The sequence below is a fragment of the Balaenoptera borealis genome, assembly GCF_965194805.1.
Source record: "Balaenoptera borealis genome assembly, chromosome: 1".
Lineage (NCBI taxonomy): Eukaryota > Metazoa > Chordata > Mammalia > Artiodactyla > Balaenopteridae > Balaenoptera > Balaenoptera borealis.
The window spans coordinates 51479869-51502928 of NC_138860.1; the positions used below are offsets into that span (position 1 = coordinate 51479869).

Here is a 23060-nt window from a genome sequence, read left to right on the forward strand (position 1 = left end):
AGGTTCTTGAAACATGTACATAACTCGTGACTTATCAAACTTTCAAATTATTTATATATTAATTTATATAAGTATGGACTCATGGCTTCCTATTTTATTCAATAGTTTTCTCCCTTTCCATATCTCTAACATCCTTCTCAAATAGTGAGAAAACTGGATTCCATTATCCTGACTATATTTACTTTTTTCCTAATTATTTATTTTGATGCTTGTATTTTCCAGATTTGTAAATGAGAGCCCATTCAAGCTAGCCTTTGATTCTTTTGACATGCCCCACCTTCTCTGAGCATTGCCTTCTGGCATAGCTCTAGAGTCAGCTATTTTCCTGCCCCAGACCTGTTTCAGACCATTTCTCTAAGATGTTCTGGTTCCTTTTAGTAGAGAATTGTATCTAGAAGCCAAGATCTAGGCACTAGATGTGCTATTGCTATTGGGGTGTTTCTGATCTCAAATCTTTTCATGGATAGAGTAGGGAATATTATATATTTTAAATTCCATATCATATTTCATAATTAGTAATAAAAACAGATGTACATTTCCATCTATGTACATGAATACACCCAGGGCTGGCATCGTGGGCGTGAGACCTGTGTGGTTGCACAGGATCCCCCACTTAGAAAGACAGCTGCACTTGGTTTAATGCTCTGCTCTCACCATCTTGAAATTCTTAATTTTGAACAATGGACCCCACATTTCCATTTTGCACAGAGCTCTATAAGTTAAATAGTCAGTTCTGAATATACCGTAGGGTTCCTTTTAGTTTTTTCTCTTTTTATATCTGTAACTCCTTTCTCTGATAGTGAGAAACCTGGCTGACATTATGAATAAATTTACTTATTTGATTATGCCCCTTGTAGGTAACGAATCTCCCATAACTACTGCTTCCTCCCTGATGTGGATACTCTCCTCATGGCATCTAGGCTCTGACACTCCTTGCTGAGCCACCACTTCCACATGGTGGCACTTCCCACAATATTCAGGTTCTGACAGTTCATGCAAGACTGCTTCTCCATGGAGATGCCCTGCTCACCCCACTTGGACTCTGACACTCTCTCTCCCCACTGGCTGGCTGTCCTCCCCACACGAATTCTCCTTTACCTTGCTGGGGCTCTGACAACCCATTCCAACCTGCCCCTCCGTAGGTATAGTGTTTATACAAACGAAGAAACAAATGGATATAGACTAGCCTAGAATAGAGAATATGAGTATATCACAAGAGTAAGCACTGTTTCCTGAAACTTTAAAGTTCAGTCATATATCAATGTATGTGTGTGTATGTGTGTGAACATATATGCATGTATGTGTGTGTATAACTGAATTGTAATGTAAAATATACTTTTTTACTATGGAGCAGGGTAAAATAAAATTCAAAAACCACTGGTACATACAGTATGATCCCAATTTTGCTTGAAAAAAGCGGACCCCGCCTCTATACACAAAGTAACAATATGAGGTGATGGATGTGTTAACTAACCTTATTGTGGTAATCATTTCACATTGTATACCTTAACCTTATACGATGCTATATGTCGATTATACCTCAATAAAGCTGCAGAAAAAAAGTGAACCAACTTTTAACAACTGAGGGGAGGCTTAAAGGACAACTTTCATTTCTTAATCTATGTTCTGTATTACTTTAATTCTTAGGACAGAGGAAGTTGTGTATTATTTATTTTAAAGATAAAATTAACAAAAATGTGTATGTGTGTGTATATATATACACAAACAAAAGAAAAAAACTGAAAGGAAAAACACCAAAAATATTTATATCTGAATGGTGGTATTATAGACAACATTTGCATTCTTCTTTATAATTTTATACATTTTCTAAGTCTCCTGAAATGAGAATTTATTACTCTGGTAGTTTTCCATTTATGTTTTCAAAAGAAATATATCTGACAAATTATTTGTAGAAAAGATAGAAAGTAGAGATTTCTAATGTTCTATTAATAAATACTTAATGGCCACTTTGTGTATACCAGGCACTGTACTAAGTTGTTGGGAATACACTGGTAAATGAGATCAATCCACTTCCTGCCCTCTTGGACTTAGAATCTAGTGAGGAAGACAGCTCTTAAACAGGTAATTACAATAATGTGGGATAAGTGTTGGTAGCAGGTAATGAATTGCTTTGAAAGTGCGTAGCAGCGTTAAGGTGAGGTAATCTAACCTAGACTAGGGTTTGGGAAGTCTTCCTAGGGGAAGACTTAGGCTAAGAGCTAAGAGATAAGTAGGAGTTAGCCAGGCAACCTGAAAAAAGGACTGCATTTTAGGCAGAGGGAACATTGAGAAGTAAGTTCAGCTTGCTTCTTTTGCTGAAAGCAGACTCACAAGAGATATAGTTGTGGAGCTGGAGAGGAAACAAGGAAGCTGAGGAAGGTCTGGCAAACTCTCTTAAGGGAAACATGCGAAAATGTCTTTGCAGCTTCTTCCCTCTGCACTTGCAGCTTTTCTAGATAGCTCAATGGAAAATATAGTAGTTCTTGAAGCCACTAAACTAGTCACTTATTCACTAAAGGAAGACACTTGTGTGTACAATAAAGGACGGCACTTCTATGAGATTTTCAGCTTTTTTTTGGTCTTCATTTATTGCTAAAGGTTTCTCTTCAATTGTGAGAAAGTTTATTACTGATCACTTCAAAACATTAACATGCTAGGAAAGATCCTAATGGAGTAGCACAACTTACGTGCTCTACAGATATCATTCCCCAATTTACCATTTATGGATGAGTAATATGCATTAAATAAACATGGTATTTTATGGCATTTGTATTCACTGTATTGGTTGTATTGATTAGGATTATAACAGAAAAACAGCTCAAACTAGCTTAAGAAAAAAAATGGATTATAAATATAAATGCTTACTTTTTCTCCCTGCATATCAATTCCCTCTTCTTCTCTGCTCCAAATGAGAGGAAACATGGCTGCCAAAATATCTTGCACTTTACATCTCACAGTCCGAGTTCTCAAAGAGGGTCTGGCCTCTCTCAATTCCAATTCCAAAATGTCCAGGGGAGGACTGTAATTGGCCAAGCTTGGGTCAGCTGACCATCCCTAGACCAATCACTATGGCTGGGGGTTTGAGAGTGAGGCAATTTTGTGTTGTTCTGAGAGCTTCACATATATTAACTCCTCATAAAACCCTTGAAGGTATACATTATTATTAACCTCATATTATAGGTAAGGAAATTCAGAGAGGAGTTTTCAGATGGAAGGCATAAACATTGTAGCAAATGCTGAAGTTTGCCCAGACAAAATGGTAGCACTTCTGGTATTCCCCTTCCCCCCTTTTCTGGTAACTCTTCCCCATTACCCCATCCAGAGAAGTTTTCATGTTCTTCTGTGACTTGCTATTTTTTTTTTTTTTCAGTAAACTTTGGAGATCTTTTTAAGCCCTATATACCTATTTCATTCTTTTTTTTTCGACCAGTGCTTAGTATTACATTAACTATTCCTATGTTGATGAACAGTTACTTTGGGTTCAATTTTTCACTATTAGAAACAATACTGTGGGATGAATTGGGAGATTGGGATTGACAGATATACACTAAAATGTATAAAATAGATAACTAGTAAGAACCTGCTGTATAAAAAAATAAATAAAATAAAATTCAAAAATTCAAAAAAAAAAGTAGAATTAGGAATAAAAAAATAAAAAAAAAAAGAAACAATACTGTGTGGGACTTCCCTGGTGGTCCAGTGGTAAGGAATCCACCTTACAATGCAGGGGACGTGGGTTAGATCCCTGGTCAGGGAACTAGGATCCCACACGGTGCGGGGCAATTAAGCCCGTGCACCACAACTACTGAGCTGGTGTGCCTCAACTAGAGAGCCTGTGTGCTGCAAACTACAGAGCCCACCCGCCCTGAAGCCTGTGCGCCACACCTAGAGAAGAGAAAACCTGCACACTGCAACTAGAGAGAAGCCTGTGTGCTGCAACAAAACATCCCTCATGCCTCAACAAAGATCCTGCATGCAGCAACTAAGACCTGACACAGCCAAAAATAAATAAAATAAATAAATAAGTCTTAAAAAACAAACAAACAAACAAAACAATACTGTGGGAATTCCCTGGCAGTCCAGTGGCTAGGACTCCAGGCTTCCACTGCAGGGGGGCACGGGTTAGATCCCTGGTTGGGGAACTAAGATCCTGCAAGCCATGTGGTGCAGCCAAAACAAAACAAAAAACAAACCAAAACAAACAAAACCAATACTGTGACCATACTTGAACATGTATCTTTGTGTAAATGTAAAAGTAATTTTTAGGAATTACTAGGTAAAAGAATATATGAATTGTACACATAGTATGTATATTGTGTTTATGAACTGAGTAAATGTATTGATAGATACTGCTACAAAGACTGGTTTCAATTTACACATGGGCCAGTTTGTCCTTCATACTAACCTCAACAACTCTAAACAGGTAACTTCTAAAGCCTGGGGCACAGATACAGGTTAATGTGGGCCCAGAGAAGGGACATCTAATCCAGCATGTCAGTTAAGCCTTCTTGGAGGAGGTGACTCCTAAGCTGAGTCTTAAAAAGACAAATAGGAGTTAGACAGTAAAAGAAGTGTGAAATGGATTAAAAAGTTAAAGGATGGAAAATGTCTAGTGTTAGTGAGGATTTAGAGCAACCAAAACTCTCCTACATTACTTGTGAGAGTAAAATTGGTGAAGCCACTTTGGAAAACCATTAGATAGTATCTACTAAAGCTAAACATCACATATTCTTTGTTCCAGAAAAATACCTAACAAAATGCATATCTATGGTCACCAGAAGACATGTACTAGGATATTCATATGAAAACTATGCTCATCAGCAATAGAATGGATAAGTAAAGTAGACTATAATGTCATACAATGAAATACTATACAGCAATGAAAAATAAATGATCTGCAACTATAAATGAAAATATGAATGAATCTCAAACACATAATATTGGGTGAAAGAAGTCAGACACAATGATTACATACTGTCTGATTCCATGATATAAAGTACAAAAATATGCAAAAATCAATGTATGCTATTAAAGTCAGTATAGTGTTACCTTTGTGGAGTTGGGCGGAAATGCATAGAGACTGAAAGGGAGCATGGAGAAGGCTTCTAAGGTATTGGTAACGTTCTGCTTTTGGACCGAGATGCTGATGACATGGGTGCGTTTAGTTTGTGAAATTCATCAAGCAGTACACACACACATGCTTTTCTATATGAACATTATGCTTCAATAAAAAGATGGAAATAAAAGAAAGGGGTATTTGCTTTCAAGACAGAGGAAACAGCATAAGTACAGACACAGAGGCTTGATGAGTTCACCTAGGAGCAGCCCTTAGAATGGAAAGAGAAGGAGACCTTGGGAGTGGGAAGGAGGCAGAGGAAATTTATTCAGTAGTGAGAGTAAGATTGGCCTGGGTCCCTTCTGATTCTAAGAATCTAAGCTTTTATGATTAGCCCAAGGCCATATAGCTAGTTAATTGTCAAAAAGGATAAGATCCTATGGAAGACTGAAAACATGACCATAATATTTTGCTGGTCCTCTTATTAAGAGGTGGAGCCTATTTCCCCATCCTTTAAAACTGGGCTGGCCTGTGACTTGCTTTCATTAATAGAATGTGGTGGGAGTGATGTTGTGAGAATTTTGGAGACTAGGACTCGAGAGATGTTACACCTTCCGCTCTTGCTCTCTTAGAATACTGAGACCACCATGCTTTAAGGAAGCTCAGTGTTATGGCTTGAATTTGTTCCCCGAAATTCATATGTTGAAATCTTAGCTCTTTTTTTTTTTTAACATCTTTATCAGAGTATAGTTGCTTTACAATGAAATCTTAACTCTTAGTACCTCACCATATGACATTAAGAAATAGGGTCTTTACAGTACACACACACACACACACACACACACACACACACACACACACACGGAGAGTGCCATGTGAAGATGAAGGCAGAGATGGGGTGATGCTATGCACCAAGGAACACCAAAGATTACCAGGAAACCACCCGAAGCCAGGAGGGAGGCAGAGAACAGATTCTCCCTCACAGCCCTCAGAACGAACCAACCCTGCTGACACCTTGATCTTGGACTTCTAGCCTCCAGAACTATGAGAAAATAAATTTCTGTTGTTTAAGTCACCCTGTGGTACTTTGTTACAGCAGTCCTAGCAAACTAATATACCTCTTGTTCTCCAGTAGGTTAGACTGTTTACATTAGCTTGCTAGGGCTGCCATAACAAAGTACCACAGATTGGGTGAGTTAACAGAAATTTATTTTCTCAATGTTCTGGAGACTGTAAATCTGAGATCAAGGTGTCAGCAGGGTTGGTTTCTTCTGAGACATCTCCTTGGTTTGTAGATGGCTGTCTTCTCCCTTTGTCTTCACATGGTCGTCCATCTGTGTGTCTGTGTCCAAACTTCCACTTCTTATAAGGACATCAGTCATACTGTATTAGGACCCACCCTTAGGGCCTCATTTTAACTTATTTACCTCTTTAAAGACCCTATCCTCAAATACAGTCACTTTGTGAGGTACTGGGGGTTAGGGCTTTAACATATGAATAGGGAGGTGGGTATAATTCAGCCCACAAGAGGCCAGTGGAGGAGAACTGAGACAGCAGCACCAAATGCCAGATATGTGAATTGCCAACCTTCCATCTCAGCTGAGCCTCCAGCTGAAAGCTGTTACATGAGTGAGCCTAGGTGAAATCAGCAGAAGAACTATTCAGACAATCCACACAATTGCAAGAAGTGATAAATCGCTGTTGTTTTAAGCCACTAGGTTTTGGAATTGTTTCTTATTCAGCAATAAATAACTGAAAGAAAAACCCATTTCACATAAATTCTAAAGCAGGCTCAGTTCCACTACACTAATTAGTGGTAGGCTACATGTTAAATGGATTGTTTAGTCAGCTATTTCATTATTACCATAGAAAAGGAGTGGTACTAATTTATTAATTTAAAATGAATAGATATTATTGCTACTAGTAACATTTATATAGCACTTTGCCAATTGTTTGAAATAGTCTCTTAATAATTTATAAAGTTTTTTAGTCAAAGAAGTATCGAATCATAGACCCTTGGGGCTAAAGGGAACAACAAGAGGTCATTTAATCCATCTCCTTATCTTCAAAGATAATGACGTATTCTATGCCAGCCAGATAAGAATCCTCCTCCTCACTGTCATCCAAAAAAACTTTAAAAATGTCGGTCTGTAAATGGAACTGTATTTGGCACTCTATAGGCCTTTAAAGATTTAATACAACAACAATGCAGAGACAAACCATACATAAAACCCAAAGTACTGCATGTGCAAACAGCTTAAAAAGAATGGATAAAAAGGATATGGTATGTACAGGCAATACTTGCACATACTATGGCTTCATTTCCATACCACTGCAATAAAGCAAATATTACAATAAAGTGAGCCAAACAAATATTTTGGTTTCCCAGTCTACGTGAAAAGTTATGTTTACACTCTACTGGAGTCTATTAACCGTGCAATAGCATTGCGTCTAAAAAAACACCACAATATACAGACTTCAATTAAAAAATACTTTATTACTAAAAATGCTAATCATCATCTAAGCTTTCAGTGAGTCAGAGTAGTAACATCAAGGATCACTAACCACAGTTGGCACAGTGGTTAAGAATCCGCCTGCAGGGGACACAGGTTCAAGCCCCGGTCAGGAAAGATCCCACATGCCGCGGAGCGACTAGGCCTGAGCGCCACAACTACTGAGCCCACGCGCCACAACTTCTGAAGCCCGTGCATCTAGAGCCTGTGCTCTGCAACAAGAGAAGCCACCACAGATTAGCCCGTGCACTGCAACGAAGAGTAGCCCCTGCTCGCCACAACTAGAGAAAGCCCGCATGCAGCAGCGAAGACCCAAAGCAGCCAAAAATAATAAAATAAATAAATTTATTAAAAAAAGATCGCTAACCAGAGATCACCATAACAAATATAATAATGATGAAAATAATAATGAAAAAGATTGAAATGTTGCCAGAATTACCAAAATGTGCTACAGAGACACAAAGTGAGCAAACGCTGTTGGAAAAATTGTGCCAACAGACTTGTGTGATGTAGGGTTGCCACAAACCTTCGATTTGTTAAAAAATGCAAAATCTGTGAAGCTCAATAAAGCAAAGTGCAATAAAATGAGGTTTGCCTGTATATACAACAGAATTTTATTCATGAGAAAGAAGGGAATCTTGCCATTTGTAACAACGTTTGTGTTAAGTGAAATAAATCAGACAGAGAAAGACGACTACTTGTATGATATCGTTTATATGTGGAATCTTAAAAAGCCGAACTCATAAAAACGTAGACTAGGGCTTCCCTGGTGGCGCAGTGGTTGAGGGTCTGCCTGCCAATGCAGGGGACACGGGTTCGAGCCCTGGTCTGGGAAGATCCCACATGCCGCGGAGCAACTGGGCCCGTGAGCCACAACTACTGAGCCTGCGCGTCTGGAGCCTGTGCTCCGCAACGAGAGAGGCCGCGATGGTAAGAGGCCCGCGCATCGTGATGAGGACTGGCCCCCGTTTGCCACAGCTAGAGAAAGCCCTCGCAGAGAAACGAAGACCCAACACAGTCAAAAATAAATAAATAAATAAATAAATTTAAAAAAAAAGAAAAAAACGTAGACTAGAAAGATAGTAGGGGCTGGGGGGAGCAGGGAGGGGGAGGAGGATTGGTATTGGTCAAATGGTACAAACTTCCAGTTACAAGATGAATAAATTCTGGGGCTCTAATGTACAGCATAGTGATTATAGTTAATAATACTGTATTACATACTTGAAAGCTGCTAAGAGAGTAGATCTTAAATGTTCTTACCATAAAAAGAAATGGTAATTATGCGCCTGCTAGAGGTATTCGCTAACTCTATGGCAGTAATAATTTTGCAGTATATAAGTGTATCAAATCAAGGCACTGTACACCTTAAACAATGTTATATGTCAGTTAAATCTCAATAAAGCTAAAAAAAGGGTTGGTTGGCCTGGGGTGACCCAGTACTGGAGCCGACGGGCCCTTTGGTGGGGTTGATGGCAGACTCTGGGAGGGCTCACGCCAGGGAGTGCCTCCCAGGGCTTCTGCTGCCAGTGTCCTTGTCCCTGCGGTGAGCCACGGCCACCCCCGCTTCTGCGGGAGACCCTCCAACACTGGCAGAATAGCACAAATGATTGCAAAATGTGGTAAGCTTCATGTCATTGGTCTTGGCAATGATTTCATGGATATGACGCCCAAAGCACAGGTAACAAGAACAAAAATAAACAAGTGCAACTACATCAAACTAAAAAGCTTCCGCACAGCAAAGGAAACAACCATCACAGTGAAAAGGGAATGAGTGTCGCTATACTGGGACCCACGTTTCAAGATTTGGCAACAAATGTGAATCGCAATATCAGCAGTCTTTCTCTGATTTTTGTGGGCCGTGCCTTTGGATATCTGGGTGGCTCTGTGATTGGTGGAGTTCTTTTTGACAATATGAATCATTTTCTTCTTTTGGGGGTGTCAATGTTCGCTACCACAATTGGTCTTTATCTTGTTTGATTTTGTGAGACTGCGGTGTTACTGATTGTCATGATGTCCATCTTTGGTGTTTCAATTGGCATTATGGATACAGGTAATCCTATTGCTGGGAATAAACCTAACAAGGAGAAGACAAGCATACAAAGCCCAGGGACATTACTGGATATGTGCTGGCCCATAAAATGGTATAAGTTGTGTGAAAATTGTGAAACCACAAAGCAGTCTCAATAACTGATGACTAGTTTAAAAGTTTCTCTGTTTTATATAAATATTTAAAATGGAAAGGATAATAAGGACAAAATAAAGATTAACAGGTATAGAATTCAATGCATTCCTCCCTCAGTAAAAAATTTCTGTACTTGTACCATAGAATAAAATGTTGAGTTAAAAATAAATAAATAAATAAAAATAAAGCTAAAAAAAGAAGAAAAATGCTACATATGAAAATACATTTTTCTTCCAATTTATCTACACAAATATTTTGAGCCCATGTAGATAATATAGACAGAGATTAACATAACTATACAAGCATATGTATTTTACAGGTAAAAGAAAAGATTTTGAGAAACATGACAGCTCCCAAATATTTGAAGGGCTGTTGTGTAGAAGAAAAGTGAAATTTATTCTATGTAGCTACTGGGTAGAACTAGGACCAAGGGTGAAACAGATGGAAGTTTCAGGGTGGCATGTGTCAGTTTACCTCTAGGAAGAACTTTTTGACAATTAGAACTCTTCAAAATAAATGGGCTCCCTCATTGGAGTTATTGTACAGGGAATTCCAGAAGATTATCCTAGATGACCTCTAAGGTTCTTTCTAACCCTATGACATTGAGCCATATGTCAAAAATTAAACACATTTGGGGATGTGGAGGGAGGTAATTGAATTTTATAGGCAAATAATTGTTAACCAGCTGTGGTTGTTTTAGGTATGGATCAAATAGAGTACAGGGAAACTATTATGTCTCTATGGATAAGTCTGAGATTTTCCTAAGAAGGAGGCAGGATCTGAGTAGAACCCTGAATACTGTAAAGGGAGTCATTTGGGCACCATATTGGGGAGAATCTGAGTATTGCAAAAGTCAGAGTTAAAAGGAAGACATCCTAGAAATAGGCCTATTGGATAAAACATATATGCCTGCTATAGAAGGGGTGGGGATTTGAGGAACAGGAGCTGATGAACATTAGGCAATTATAATCCAGTGTATCCTGGAAAATAATTTTGAAACATCAGGTGAAAAATTTAGACATTGTACATGATGAAAGGGAGGGGAAGCACAGTCAAAGCAACGAGAGGAAGAAGTATTTTTGTTTCAGTGAATTGCTTGGTGAGGAACCTAGAAAGAAAAGGCTAGCAGCAGGAGAATCCAGCAGAGAGATGATCTGAGTCTAAATGAACACTGTATCCATATAGACATAGAGAAAGAAATATTGACTAATATGGGAGAAAGTGTAAGGATGTGGCAATAGCCTGGAAATCCAGATGGGTAAAGACAGGGATCAGTGAAGCATTGCTTACCAGTTCCCTGCTTCTGGAAATAGTGGTATTACTCCGATTATAGGGAAGGTAAAGATGATGAGCATCTATGTCTTCATTGTGCCTTGTTGGTGTTGATGATGGGTTTGATTTTTGGGGCCATCCACTGCTCAGGTGAGGCTGTCCCTGTGCTACTGTGCACCATCCCTGCTCCTTTTTTTCATCTGGTTTCTGCATCTGCCTGGAGTTCACAGCTGCCCTCATTTCAGCTTGAGCTAGTACTACTTGGGATTGTTTTAAATGTTTTAATCGTTTTAAATGTTTAATTGTAATTCTCAGGTGAGTCACTTGAGCTTGGTTATATTGAGATGAAATAGTGTCCCACACCTAAGTAAGTAGGTTCTCCCTGGTCTATCAACCACTGCCCCCCCATTCTGAAAATTCCCATTTCACTTTGAAAAACATCTTCACTTACAAGATATTTGCTTCAGTCTAGGGAGGATCTTAAGACTCTATGGTAGAGGAATCTTCATATGCTAAGCAAAGGTAATATTTCACATGCAATAGTTCACATGTGCAGGTAACTGGTGATGACCAGGTGGGAATGACTAACAAAGTGATATATGATTCCACCTGTTTTTATTGGTTGATTGGTGTTTTTGTTTTTAGTTAAATAAAGGTGGCAGGTGGTGGATGGGGGCTCACATGAATAAATACCGTAGAATTTGTTCTATTATCTAAGTATATACCACTTGAAAAAAATTAGGCCTGGAAAAGTTGATGGATTTCTGAAAACATTACATTTTTTGTACTAATAGTGAGTGCTTGTATGATGCTTTTTATATGCCAAATACTGTTTTAAGTGCTTTATGTATATTACCCAATTTAATTCTCACAACAGCCCTGTGAGGTAGGTACTGTTGCTATCATCATCACTTCACAGATGAGGAACTGATGCACAAAGAGGTTAAATATTTGTCTAAGAGCAAACAAATATTGAGCCCAGTTTTGACCTCAAGCACTTAAGTGCCTCCCTTAACCACTGCACTATACTACACTTACCCATTACATACTATGAAAGAAGTAGAGAAGCCAGACCATTATCCCCCAGATTAAATTCTCTCAGATAATAAAAATCAAACAACAAACCAAATCATGGCTCTATGACCACCTTTATCCCTTGTCAATGATTTTTTTTTTCCAGTAGTTGCAACACTTCAGGAATTAAAAGAAAAAAACAAAGTATTTTAAACACAGGAAAACTTTGATCCAAATGGAAAATTCATATTGTATCCAGTGCTAAAGCATAGTGTCTCTGTTCCCATTTGCTGGGCAATTTCAGTTATTTCTGGTCATACCCTGGATGGCAACGGAATAATTTCAGAGCACTTTTATAGTAGTGAGTATTAATGGTTCATCTAAGGTCAGCCCAGTTCTATGAAAGACATGTAAAGGAGAGCTGTATCCACCTTTTTCCCTGAAAATTATCTTCCGAATGGTTGTTTTGTTGCTTCTTTGCAATGGCTCCCACATCCTCTGCTTTAAAACAAATTTTCAGTGTGGTACCTCCAATAGTTGATACTTTTTATAAAGGAAATAGGGAAGCTAAATGAATAGCTAAAGAACAATTATCAAGTTCTTTGAGAATGTAAAAAACTGGATCAATATTAACATGCAAGAATGATCAGTAGGGGGGAGATGATAAATGAATATTTATACATATATATGTATGTGTGCGCGCATTAAAAACATTTCTCTTCTGCCTGAGTCACTGTCTTTAGATAACATAAGTTGAAGATAAGTTCTCACTCAGAAACAGGGTCAAAGGTAGTTTTATTTTTCTCCTTTGTCATCAAAGGAGACCTGACCACGTGCACTATATATAAAGCATGCCGGTAGGAAGATTAGCTTTACTGTCAAGCAGTGTAAGGGTAACCGAAACACACGTGGTTACACGGTAAACGAGTTAAAGAGGAATTCATGGTAATATAATATGAGGAACCGGATCATAACTGCTTCTCCAATGAGACTGTAGAGTGCAGACAACCGAGGCGAGTACAACTTAACATTATGAAATAGTTTCAAAAAATTACAATGAAATAATGTACCTTTTTATTATCTTCATGTAAATTTGATATCATTTACTTTTGACTGTAGGTCGGCTTGGTGACGAGGGTATTTAAAGGAATTCTCCGGGGCATTTTAGGGAGCCTCACCTGGATGGCAAGCACCAAACGCCTTGTGCTTTTCTGTCCCAACTGTGCCTGCTAAAGAGCGAGCTGTGCACCTGGGGCGCTCAGCGCGACTGATTGATTTGACAGGTGGAGGTGGGACAGGGAAGGCTTTAGAGCGACCAACCCTAAAAAAGGCGGTAGCATGTAGAACCGAACGTGGGAGGGGTTGGGTAAGGCGGATTCGGATGTGGGAGGCTGAGGTGCTGCGAACGAACCGAAGGGCCGAAAGACTTGAAGCAGCGGTAGACGTGCCAGTGAGGTAGGTACGGGGGCTGCGGGGGGCGGGGACGAACCCACCCTCGGAAGAGAAGGGGGCGCGCGGTCGGGCCGGGGCCGGGGCGGGGCGGGGCGGGGCCGCCGGGAAGCCCTCCCTCCGAGTAGCGGAGGTGACTGGTCGGGTGGGGGGCGGGAGACGCTCTGTCCCACGCTCTGCCAGTGCTCGGTGGTTTAAAGATGGCGGCGGCGGGGGCGGCAGCGTTGAGGGCGCGGAGCCGCGGGATGGGGAGGGAAAAGGAGAATCTGTGAGGCGTCGAGAGGCAGCGCGGCGGCTGCTGTGAGGAGTCGGGTGCGGAGACGCCGGTGGCCGGACCGCTCAGGGCCGGGGCCTCGACTGGGAAGGAGAGGCCGGAGCAAGCGCCTGGAGCCCGAGGCCGGAGCCGAGGAGGAATGTGACCAGGGGTCGGCGGGGGCGCGGGAGTACGCAAGTGCAGGGATGGGGCAGCAGGTGGGCCGCGTCGGGGAGGCTCCGGGGCTTCAGCAGTCGCAACCCCGCGGGATCCGGGGCAGCAGCGCAGCCAGGCCCTCCAGCCGCAGGCGGGACCTGGCGGGGCGCACCGCAGAGGCCGGCTTCAATATCTTCACCCAGCATGGTGAGTGTGTCCGGGAGCCGGCGTCAGGGCGTGGGGGAGGCCGGAGGTGGGGTTGGGGCGGGGTGGGAGGCAGACAGGCAGCCCTAGGGGCTCGAGGGGTGGAGGGGTGCCCAAGAGTGGGGGCGGAATCTGCTGCCATCTGGGCCAGTCACGGGAGGCGAGTCACACCCCTCCCCCCCTCCCGTCTCCAGCCTGGCTGGCAGCTCCCGGGGGCGGAGGAGGAAAGAGAAGTGGTCTTAGGGACCTTGGATGGACAGTCTTCTGCACTGGGTGGGACACGACTGTGCGGCTCGGGGAAGACGGTGGATAGTGTCCTCGGGAGAGAAGGATGAAGGGAGGTGTGAGCTCAGTCCAGGTGTTAGTATAAATTGGTTGTTAGCGAAGGGAGCATGAGTTGTGCCTCGAGGGATTGGGAAATAGGAACTGAATCTAAGCAGGTAGTGGCCTAGGAAGTATCTACGTATAACTCAGGCAATGAGCAGTGTCAGGATAGTGAACAGTGCCCTGAAGTACCCTTCTATGGGAAAGATAAGGGTAGTATCTTAGCACTTTGAATTTTTTTTTTTTTTTCAAACTGGAAATGAAGGACTTTGCCAAACCATCCTCTGTTCTGCTCTTTTGAGTGGGACACATTTCTGAGATGGCTGGCAGGGGTTAGAGGTTGGTGGGCATCGTTAGGACTTTGGATACGAACAAGAGTTTTTCTTCCTACCAGGTGTGCATATATATATATATATATACACACACACACATACATACTTACATTCTCTATATGGTCTGGAACCTATTACTTTGGCCTCATTATCAGGGTGTTTTTAAAACAGTTGTCTCCAGACTCGTGATCACGTACCCCAAGAATTTATGTATCTTTATTACTGTATTAATGTGTAACTTAGAAATGTACACAGAAACAGAATTTAAGAAAGGATGAGATGAAAAAATAAATACAAGAGTTCTAATAAATTTTTTCCTGCAGCCCAGTGGATCCTTTTGCACTTCCTCTGAGCTGCACCCACACCACTTTTGAGGCCACTTGTCTAGAGGAAGGAAGAATGGAAAAGGGGGGAAAAAACCAAAATTAACCTTCATGGAGTTGAGAATACCCTAAGACCTGAGAGAGGCTGAAGAGATAGATGTGACTTCTGTGTAAAGGACTGGATAGTTGAGGTTGGATGAGAGGTAGCAAACTGGACTTTAACTGAAGAGGCATGTGGAAAATAATAAAAGATAAAAGAGGGTATTCTGTACTGCATAGTGTAGGGAAGACAAGGAAGGAAAAGAAGTGTGAACTATTCCTTAGAAATGGAGTTCTGGAGGAAGTTAAGACAAATGATAGTATGCAGAGAAAGAGATGAACCTTAGAAGCTGTGGCTGCTAGGTGAGTTGTATCAGAGTTCTGGGTTTGGACTTTGTGAACAACCTGAGTTTCGTAATGGAAGAGATATAGGTGATTTGGGCCATTCAGGAGTTACGTGTCTACTCTTAAAGATGTGAGTGAGATTCTCTTCCAGGTATATAAACATTTTATGAAGGTGCCATATAAGTTAGTCTGTATCGAAATCACTTCCTGAAACATAGGAGCAAAGAATGGGTAGTTTTCAGGGAAGAAATGATCCAAGTAGCTTTGCTTTGTGGGAAGTGTTAGTTATGTATTAAACTTGGCCCAGTAGGTAATAGTGATCCTCTTCCTCTAGCATCTATTCAGGACGTAAGATTTTCTGAGAAGGAGGAGGTCATGAAGAATGGAATAGGAGGAGATTTTGAAGGATGAATAGGATTTGGATCTATGGAGCAAGAAAAAGAGGGCAGGCTGTGCAGGAGAAACAACTTAAGTGTGAACAATTGAAATGAACGTAATTTGTTGATGGAATAGTGAGGAGAGACATCTGTCATGAGTGAAGCAAATCCTCTAGGAGTGAATCCTAGAGCAAAAATTGCAAGAATCAAGTTCTGGTCTTGGCTCCACCTGGCTGGGTGATTTAGTCACTTACCATCTTTGGGTTTCTTTATCTGTTAAATGTTGGGATGGGTGATCTCTAAGGTACCATCTGACTCTAAGATGTTATGATTCTACTGATAATTGAGAAGCAGTGGGAAGAAAACTTTGAATACGTTGGGTTATGGGCTGGGTTATTGAAAATGTGGCAGAGGAGTTTATATCCATTTACCTGATTGGTTAGTTTATAGGCTATGTAAAGAAACCCAGGTGTGAGGTGCTGAAAGACTTGGCCTTGAGTGGAGGCAATGGAAACAGGTGGGGTGAGTTTGAGGGATATTTCATGCATTCAACAAAGAAAAGTTTTTTGAGCACCTATTATGTACTGGGCCCTGGGGAGGTTGCTGTGAGTATAACAAGGCCCCTGTCCTCGTGGAACTTAAGGATTTTATGACTTGGTTTAGAGGATGAAAGAAGAGAGGATGACTTTAGAATACTTAGGAGCCATTCTGCCTGGATTTGAAACCTGGCTTGACTGCTTATTATCTTTGTGACCCTGGATAAGTTATTTAACCTTTTTGTGCCTTGGATTCTTCATTTGTAAAATGGGGATAATAAGAATACCTGGTAATAATAGTACCTAGATTAATGAGTTAATATGTACAAGGCACTTAGAATAGTGCCTGGCATGTAGTAAGGGCTAAATATGTGTTGGCCCTGGCCATTACTACTACTACTACTACTACTACTATTATCAAGAATAGGGATGAGTCAAAGATAATAAGTTTTGAAATTGGCTGTGTTGACAAGTTTGGAAGTTAGAAGCTGATTGAAAGGATGGGAATAGGGTAAGTTTGTTGCCAAAGACTAGTATGTAAAGAATAGAATTGGCAAATAATATAGGAAACAAAGGTTAAGTGAGTACTGTTTTTAGACAGATGGGTGTTTATAAACTTCTATAGCTCAGATTTTCTCAACCTTGGCAGTTATTGACATTTTGGGGTGAGTCGTTCTTTGTTGTGGGGGTCTGTCCTATACTTTTTAAGATGTTTAGCAGCATCCTTGGCCTCTGCTCACTAGATGCCAGTAGCACCCCTTTCTGGCAAACTACCCCCCCCCCCCCCCCCCCCCCGTTGTAACAACCAGAAATGTTTTCAGACATTGCTAGATTGCCCCTAGGTGAGAACCACTGCTTAGAAACACATGATAAATTCTGGTTTGAATGAATAAATTCAGTTAGGTTCAGAAGCTTCTCAGTGGACCTGTTGTTTGACATTTACACAAAAAACCTGGCAACTAGTGTACAAGTCACTGTCTTGAGTTTCAGTATTGAGGTATTAGCACATAATTTCATATACGAAAGTTAGGTCTGACTGTTGAGTTTACATGTAAGTTTATTTTTTTAAATTTTTATTTATTTATTTATTTATTTATGGCTGTGTTGGGTCTTCGTTTCTGTGCGAGGGCTTTCTCCAGTTGCGGCAAGTGGGGGCCACTCTTCATCGCGGTGCGCGGGCCTCTCACTATCGCGGCCTCTCTTGTTGCGGAGCACAGGCTCCAGACGCGCAGGCTCAGTAATTGTGGCTCACGGGCCTAGTTGCTCCGCGGCATGTGGGATCTTCCCAGACCAGGGCTCGAACCCGTGTCCCCTGCATTAGCAGGCAGATTCTCAACCACTGCGCCACCAGGGAAGCCCTACATGTAGGTTTAAATATAGATTAAATATTGTACGTAGTCAGTAAAAATGTATGTACATTACAGAAATGGGTTTATCAGAGTCCATGATTTTTCTTCTGTAGATAAAAGAAATGGTGTTTTCTCATTGAAAATGAGAATTTTTTTTATTAATATGTAAGTTGTTATAATAATTTGCTTTGCCAAAAATGCCTTTTGTGAATGTAATTTAGAAGGAATAAAAATAATTGGGCTGTGTTTTGGTATGAAAAAGGTGAGTGCTGTGTGATTTTTCTGAAATCTGCTATTGAACCTTTTTGGTGAGCTGATGTTTTGTGACTAGTAATCTAGGGTTGAATACCTCGTCTTTTTAATATCTGACATACATTACAACAGTTGAGTGATTTCACTTCAACTTTATTTCCTTCTCTCACTTATTTGCTGTAAATGCTATTAAAAATTAACCTTAAATTGTGAAGTTTTGAGTAATAAAACTTTTCCCTTAAACTCATCAGTTTAAGTGGTCTGATTTCTTTATTTAGGATTTGTAGTTCGTGTTTTAGTCTTTGCAGAATGAAAGATGTCGGCACCACAGGTTGAAAATGATACTGTAGAAAAGAACAGGAAGGCTGTTGCAAGGGAATTTTAATTATGGTGACCTAGTATAGTGGCTACTGATTCTTATGAGAACCAGACTTTTAAAAAGAAATCAGCTGTTAGGTTTTTGTTAACCTCCAAATCTGCATGAGTTACAGGTATCTGGGTGTGTCTGTATTTTTAGAAAAGTGACAAAATAATTTGTGGTACAGATTCTTTTATCACAGCCCAATTGACAGTAAGATCCCAGGTAAGTTTTGAAGTCTGAAGTTTCTCCTTAAGGGTCTTGAGCTTGCTTTAAAAAGAAAAACCAGCATCTTTCCCCCTTGCAATTACTATACTATATCTTTTTTTTTTTCTCTTCACTCCCTCTGTCAAAATCAGTAATGATGATGGTAATACTAATTTATATTTGTGTAGTTTTTTTTGAGTTTATGAACACCTTTTATGTCCTTTGTCTTATTTGATCTTTACAATTACAGTTGGCCCTTGAACAACATGGGTTTGAACTTTCAGGGTCCACTTACAGGCAGATTTTTTTCAATAAATATGTACTATAGTTTTATCGCGGTTGGTTGAATCCACAGATGCCAAACCCGGATATGGAGGACCACCTGTAAAGTTATAAGAGGATTTTTGACTTCGTGGAGCGTCGGTGCCCCAACCTCCGAGTTGTTCAAGGGTCAGCTGTACTCTGAAATAGGTGGGGACAGATATTAATCTTCCCATCTTATAGATGAAGAGTTGAGAATTAAGTGACTTCCCAAGGGCAGATGGCTGTTAAGTTACGGGACTGAAACTCAAGCCTTTGTCTCCAAATCTTGCCATAGTGTAGAGATTTAGAGAACATGGGTTTTATTTTATTTTTTTAAATGCATTTTAAAAAAATATTTTTATTTGGTTGCATTGGGTCTTAGTTGTGGCAGGTGGGCTCCTTAGTTGTGGCATGTGAACTCTCAGTTGTGGCATGCACGTGGGATCTAGTTCCCTGACCAAGGCTCGAACCCAGGGCCCCTGCACTGGGAGCGTGGAGTCTTAACCACTGTGCCACCAGGGAAGTCCCAGGAAGATGGGTTTTAAAATGAGATAGAATTGGGTTCAGATCCTGCCTTGTGTCTGACATTGGTAAGTGGTTTACACCTCCAACCTCAGCAGGTTGTTGAATTAAATGATAAAATTTTGTAAGGCTCTAAGTGCTCAATAAATAGTAGTTTTGTTGTTGTCATTGTTATTTACCTCAAGATGGTTGTGAAGATTACATGAGTCTTATGTGAAAATGTTTTGTAAACTATCTCAAATGCTGCTATTGTCTTCACGATAGCATGCTAAAGTGTAGAATTGTCTTAGCATTTATATTTTAAGTCTCTGTTTTGTCTAAGTCTCTATTTTTCTCTGAAGTGACTCTTGATTATTAAAGGACTTTCAGAAAGCAGCAAAAAGATAGGGAAATTTTGGGGATCTGAAATCACCTTAGACCTGCCTTCCTTGAGGGTAAATGTTATCTTCTTAGGATTATTTGTCTTATGGGTCTTTCTTACTCTTTTCATACTGGTGTTTTTCTTCCTTCAAAGAAGTTGAACAAGAAACACAGGCCAAGGCATATGTAAAGTTTAGGTTGAGACCTCATTCTAAGCTGGCACATTTGTTTGCTAGTTAATATTTAATGATTTTTTATATTGTAATCTCCTTCATCTGACATCCTTTAAGAACTTTTTGTGCCTTCTTATATTATTTTTACCTCCGGTTATAAAGTTTCTTGTTAAAAGCATGTTTTAGTAGAACTTTTATATTCTTAATTTTGTGAGTCAAATTGGGCTTTTTCTCATATACTATGCGTATAAGATTTCAAAATACATAATGTTAACCTCATCAATCTTAACAGATTTCTTCTGGAATAGATAAATTTGGAGTGTCACTGTTGATACTTCACCAGATCATATAGAACCATTCTCAAACTTTAGTGTGGAAACCCAGATTGCTGGGTCCCACCCCCAGAGTTTCTTATTTAGGTCTGAGGTGGGATTAGAGAATTTGCATTTTTGACAAATTTTCAGGTGTTGCTGAATGCTGCTGGTTGGGGCCACACTTTGAGAACTGTTGGTAATGTGAGATTAAGAAGAGTGCTGGATCAAAAGTAATTCAAAGATTGTCAGTTGTCAGAAAACATAGTGTATTGACTCTTCTACTTAAAACTGGTTCAAAAGTCCATTTGTTGCAAGTCTAGTGTCCACATGCAGGTGTCCACTGTCTTGTGCCACTTTTTTTGTGGCAGGAAGAGATGCTTTGGCCTCAACTTTTTTTTTTTTTTTTTTTTAAATCTCTTAAAGTTCATATGTTGAAGGTGTGTTGAGAGGTGCGCTTTTGAAAGAATCTTGTGTCAGGGAAAAGGGAGGTAAGACACACAGAGTTCTGCTGACAGACTTAGAGTGGGCCTTAGTCACTGGAAGAAGCTGTGAAGAAATAATTGCCACTTATTGAGTGCTGTGTGCCAGGAATGTTCTAAGTACTTAATTGCAGGGTTTTTTTCACTTAAACCCCATAAAACCTTGCTTGCTCAAATTGAAAAAGATAAGAGACCAAAGAAATTGGGATACCTATTTGTGATTCTGTAGTTATGTGGGATGATGCCTAGCTACCTTTTGGGGTTTGTGTATATGTACATATGTATATGTATGTGTGTGTATATAGGAAGATTTTTAGTCTTTTTTTACCCTATCTCTCTTGAGACCAATGATGAGGGTTTCAGAATGGTAGACCAGGGTTAGATCTATATACTTACTCTGTGGCTATGGATTGAGACTTAGATATTATGGCCTAACAAACGGAGCAGTAGGCGCTCACAGTGCAATTTGAAATCTCATGGTAATGTTGAACTATTGGCTTAACCTCTAGACTTAGTATGACTAATATTTCTTATTTAAAGACTTTTATATCCCCCACTCCCTGTTGATAGATTACAACTCTCCTTTTCTCCTTGTATTGGAATCTGTGTAGCCACTTAAAGTGATCTATTTAGTTTATTATTGTAATATGCAACTTATAAAGACATTTCTTTTTCCTTTTTAGGTAATATGATAGAATTAAAAAAAAAACTAGCATAACGCTCTAGAGTATTTCCTATGTTTCTTTATTCAGTTATTTTACAGTAATTGCCTATGTTAATATCTCAGAGAGTTTTTAGGTATAATTTAGACAGAATTGCTGTCCAAAAGAATGATGCTGCTTAAGTAGATATTGATGAACACTCTCATGAAACAGTTAATAAACTAGTCTTGTCTTGTGTGTGTGGGAAGTGTGATATTTTGTATAATAACTGTTGGTTACTAATCTCTGCCTTTTTGGGTTGAGGGCATAATTTCAGTATGTAAATTTGTGGTCATTGTACTAATTAGAATGATTTCTCAGTTCAATTCTTTTCTTTTTTTTAAATAAATAAATTTATCTATCTATTTATTTATTTATTTTTGGCTGTATTGCGTCTTTGTTGCTGTGCACGGGCTTTCTGTAGTTGCGGCGAGCGGGGGCTACTCTTTGTTGCTGTGCGCGGGCTTCTCATTGCGGTGGCTTCTCTTGTTGTGGAGCACGGGCTCTAGGCGCACGGGCTTCAGTAGCTGTGGCTCGCGGGTTGTAGGGCACAGGCTCGGTAGTTGTGGTGCACGGGCTTTGTTGCTCCGCGGCATGTGGGATCTTCCCAGACCAGGGATCAAACCGTGTCTCCTGCGCTGTCAGGCGGATTCTTAACCACTGCGCCACCAAGGAAGTCCCAGGTCAATTATTTTCCATTGAACTTTCACTCATATAAATGCACAGATTAATGCACATTAAATATAATACTGTGACAAATTTAATTTTGGTTGCTTAAAAAAATGAGACCTATATTGAGCTTCTTCTCTGTCTTTGCTTTGTGCTGTAAATGTGCAGAGTCTATGGTGATGGTACTGCGGGCTCCTCTGTAGTGAACTCTGCCAGTATTGGCTTTTGATCCCGCAGAACACAAAGCTCAGCAGGCCCAGGCAATTTATATTCCCTGGTTTGCTTTTCCAAGGAGAGGGAGGGTTTAGAAAACCTTTCACTTGATGTGGTCAAGGTCAAAGAAAATGTTCTGTGGCTTAATATAATATACAATATGTACATATACAATTTTGTTAACATGTTTCTTTCTCTATGCTAATTCCAGCAAATTAAAATAACAATACTGAGTTAGTACTAAAGATTGCCACTTAGCATTTTGTGGTTCCAGATAATTACTAAGAAAACTTGGTAATTTTCTTAGGAAAACTTAAAAATTTTCCTAAGACTAGCAGTACTAACAGGCATAATTCGTATCACCGATCTGTTTCTTACAGGAAAGAAAGGTTGACACTTGAAAGTTTTTGTTATAGTAGCTTTCTTTTATTAATGTTGAAATTTGCATTTTTTTAATTGTGTAAAAATATATAAAGAGGTATCTCGATGTAAAAAAAAAAAAAATCAGTACAGAAGCATGTAGATTAGACATGAAAGTTCTCTTTGATATTCCGACCCATGATCCATATTCCCTTGTTAGAGGAAACTACTGTTCATGGTTTGATATGTTATCTTCCCAGAACTTTTTATGTATTTACATTTATGTGAGTGCACATATTAATACTTCTCTTGCCATTTCATAAATGCAAGTAAATGCATTATACTGTATGAATTTTTTCCTCCCAGATTTGTTTTTTGCATTTAATATGTCTGGAAGACCTTTCTATGCCAGGATGTGTACATTT

The 23060-nt window shown here is 39.9% G+C and overlaps 1 protein-coding gene across 6 annotated transcripts in view; it reads left to right on the plus strand.

Moving 5' to 3' along the window:
• Positions 1 to 13646: 13646 nt before the first annotated feature.
• The window catches only part of ABL2 (ABL proto-oncogene 2, non-receptor tyrosine kinase), a 117441-nt gene continuing 108027 nt past the window's right edge, over positions 13647 to 23060 (plus strand). For 4 of the 6 annotated variants that reach the window (XM_082378387.1, XM_082378392.1, XM_082378388.1 and 1 more), the window contains exon 1: positions 13647 to 14102. In XM_082378387.1, the coding sequence (XP_082234513.1) occupies positions 13946 to 14102 (157 nt within the window). In that variant the 5' untranslated portion in view covers positions 13647 to 13945. The remainder of the gene's footprint in view (positions 14103 to 23060) is intronic. The other 2 variants (XM_082378389.1, XM_082378391.1) reach the window with 1 other exon arrangement.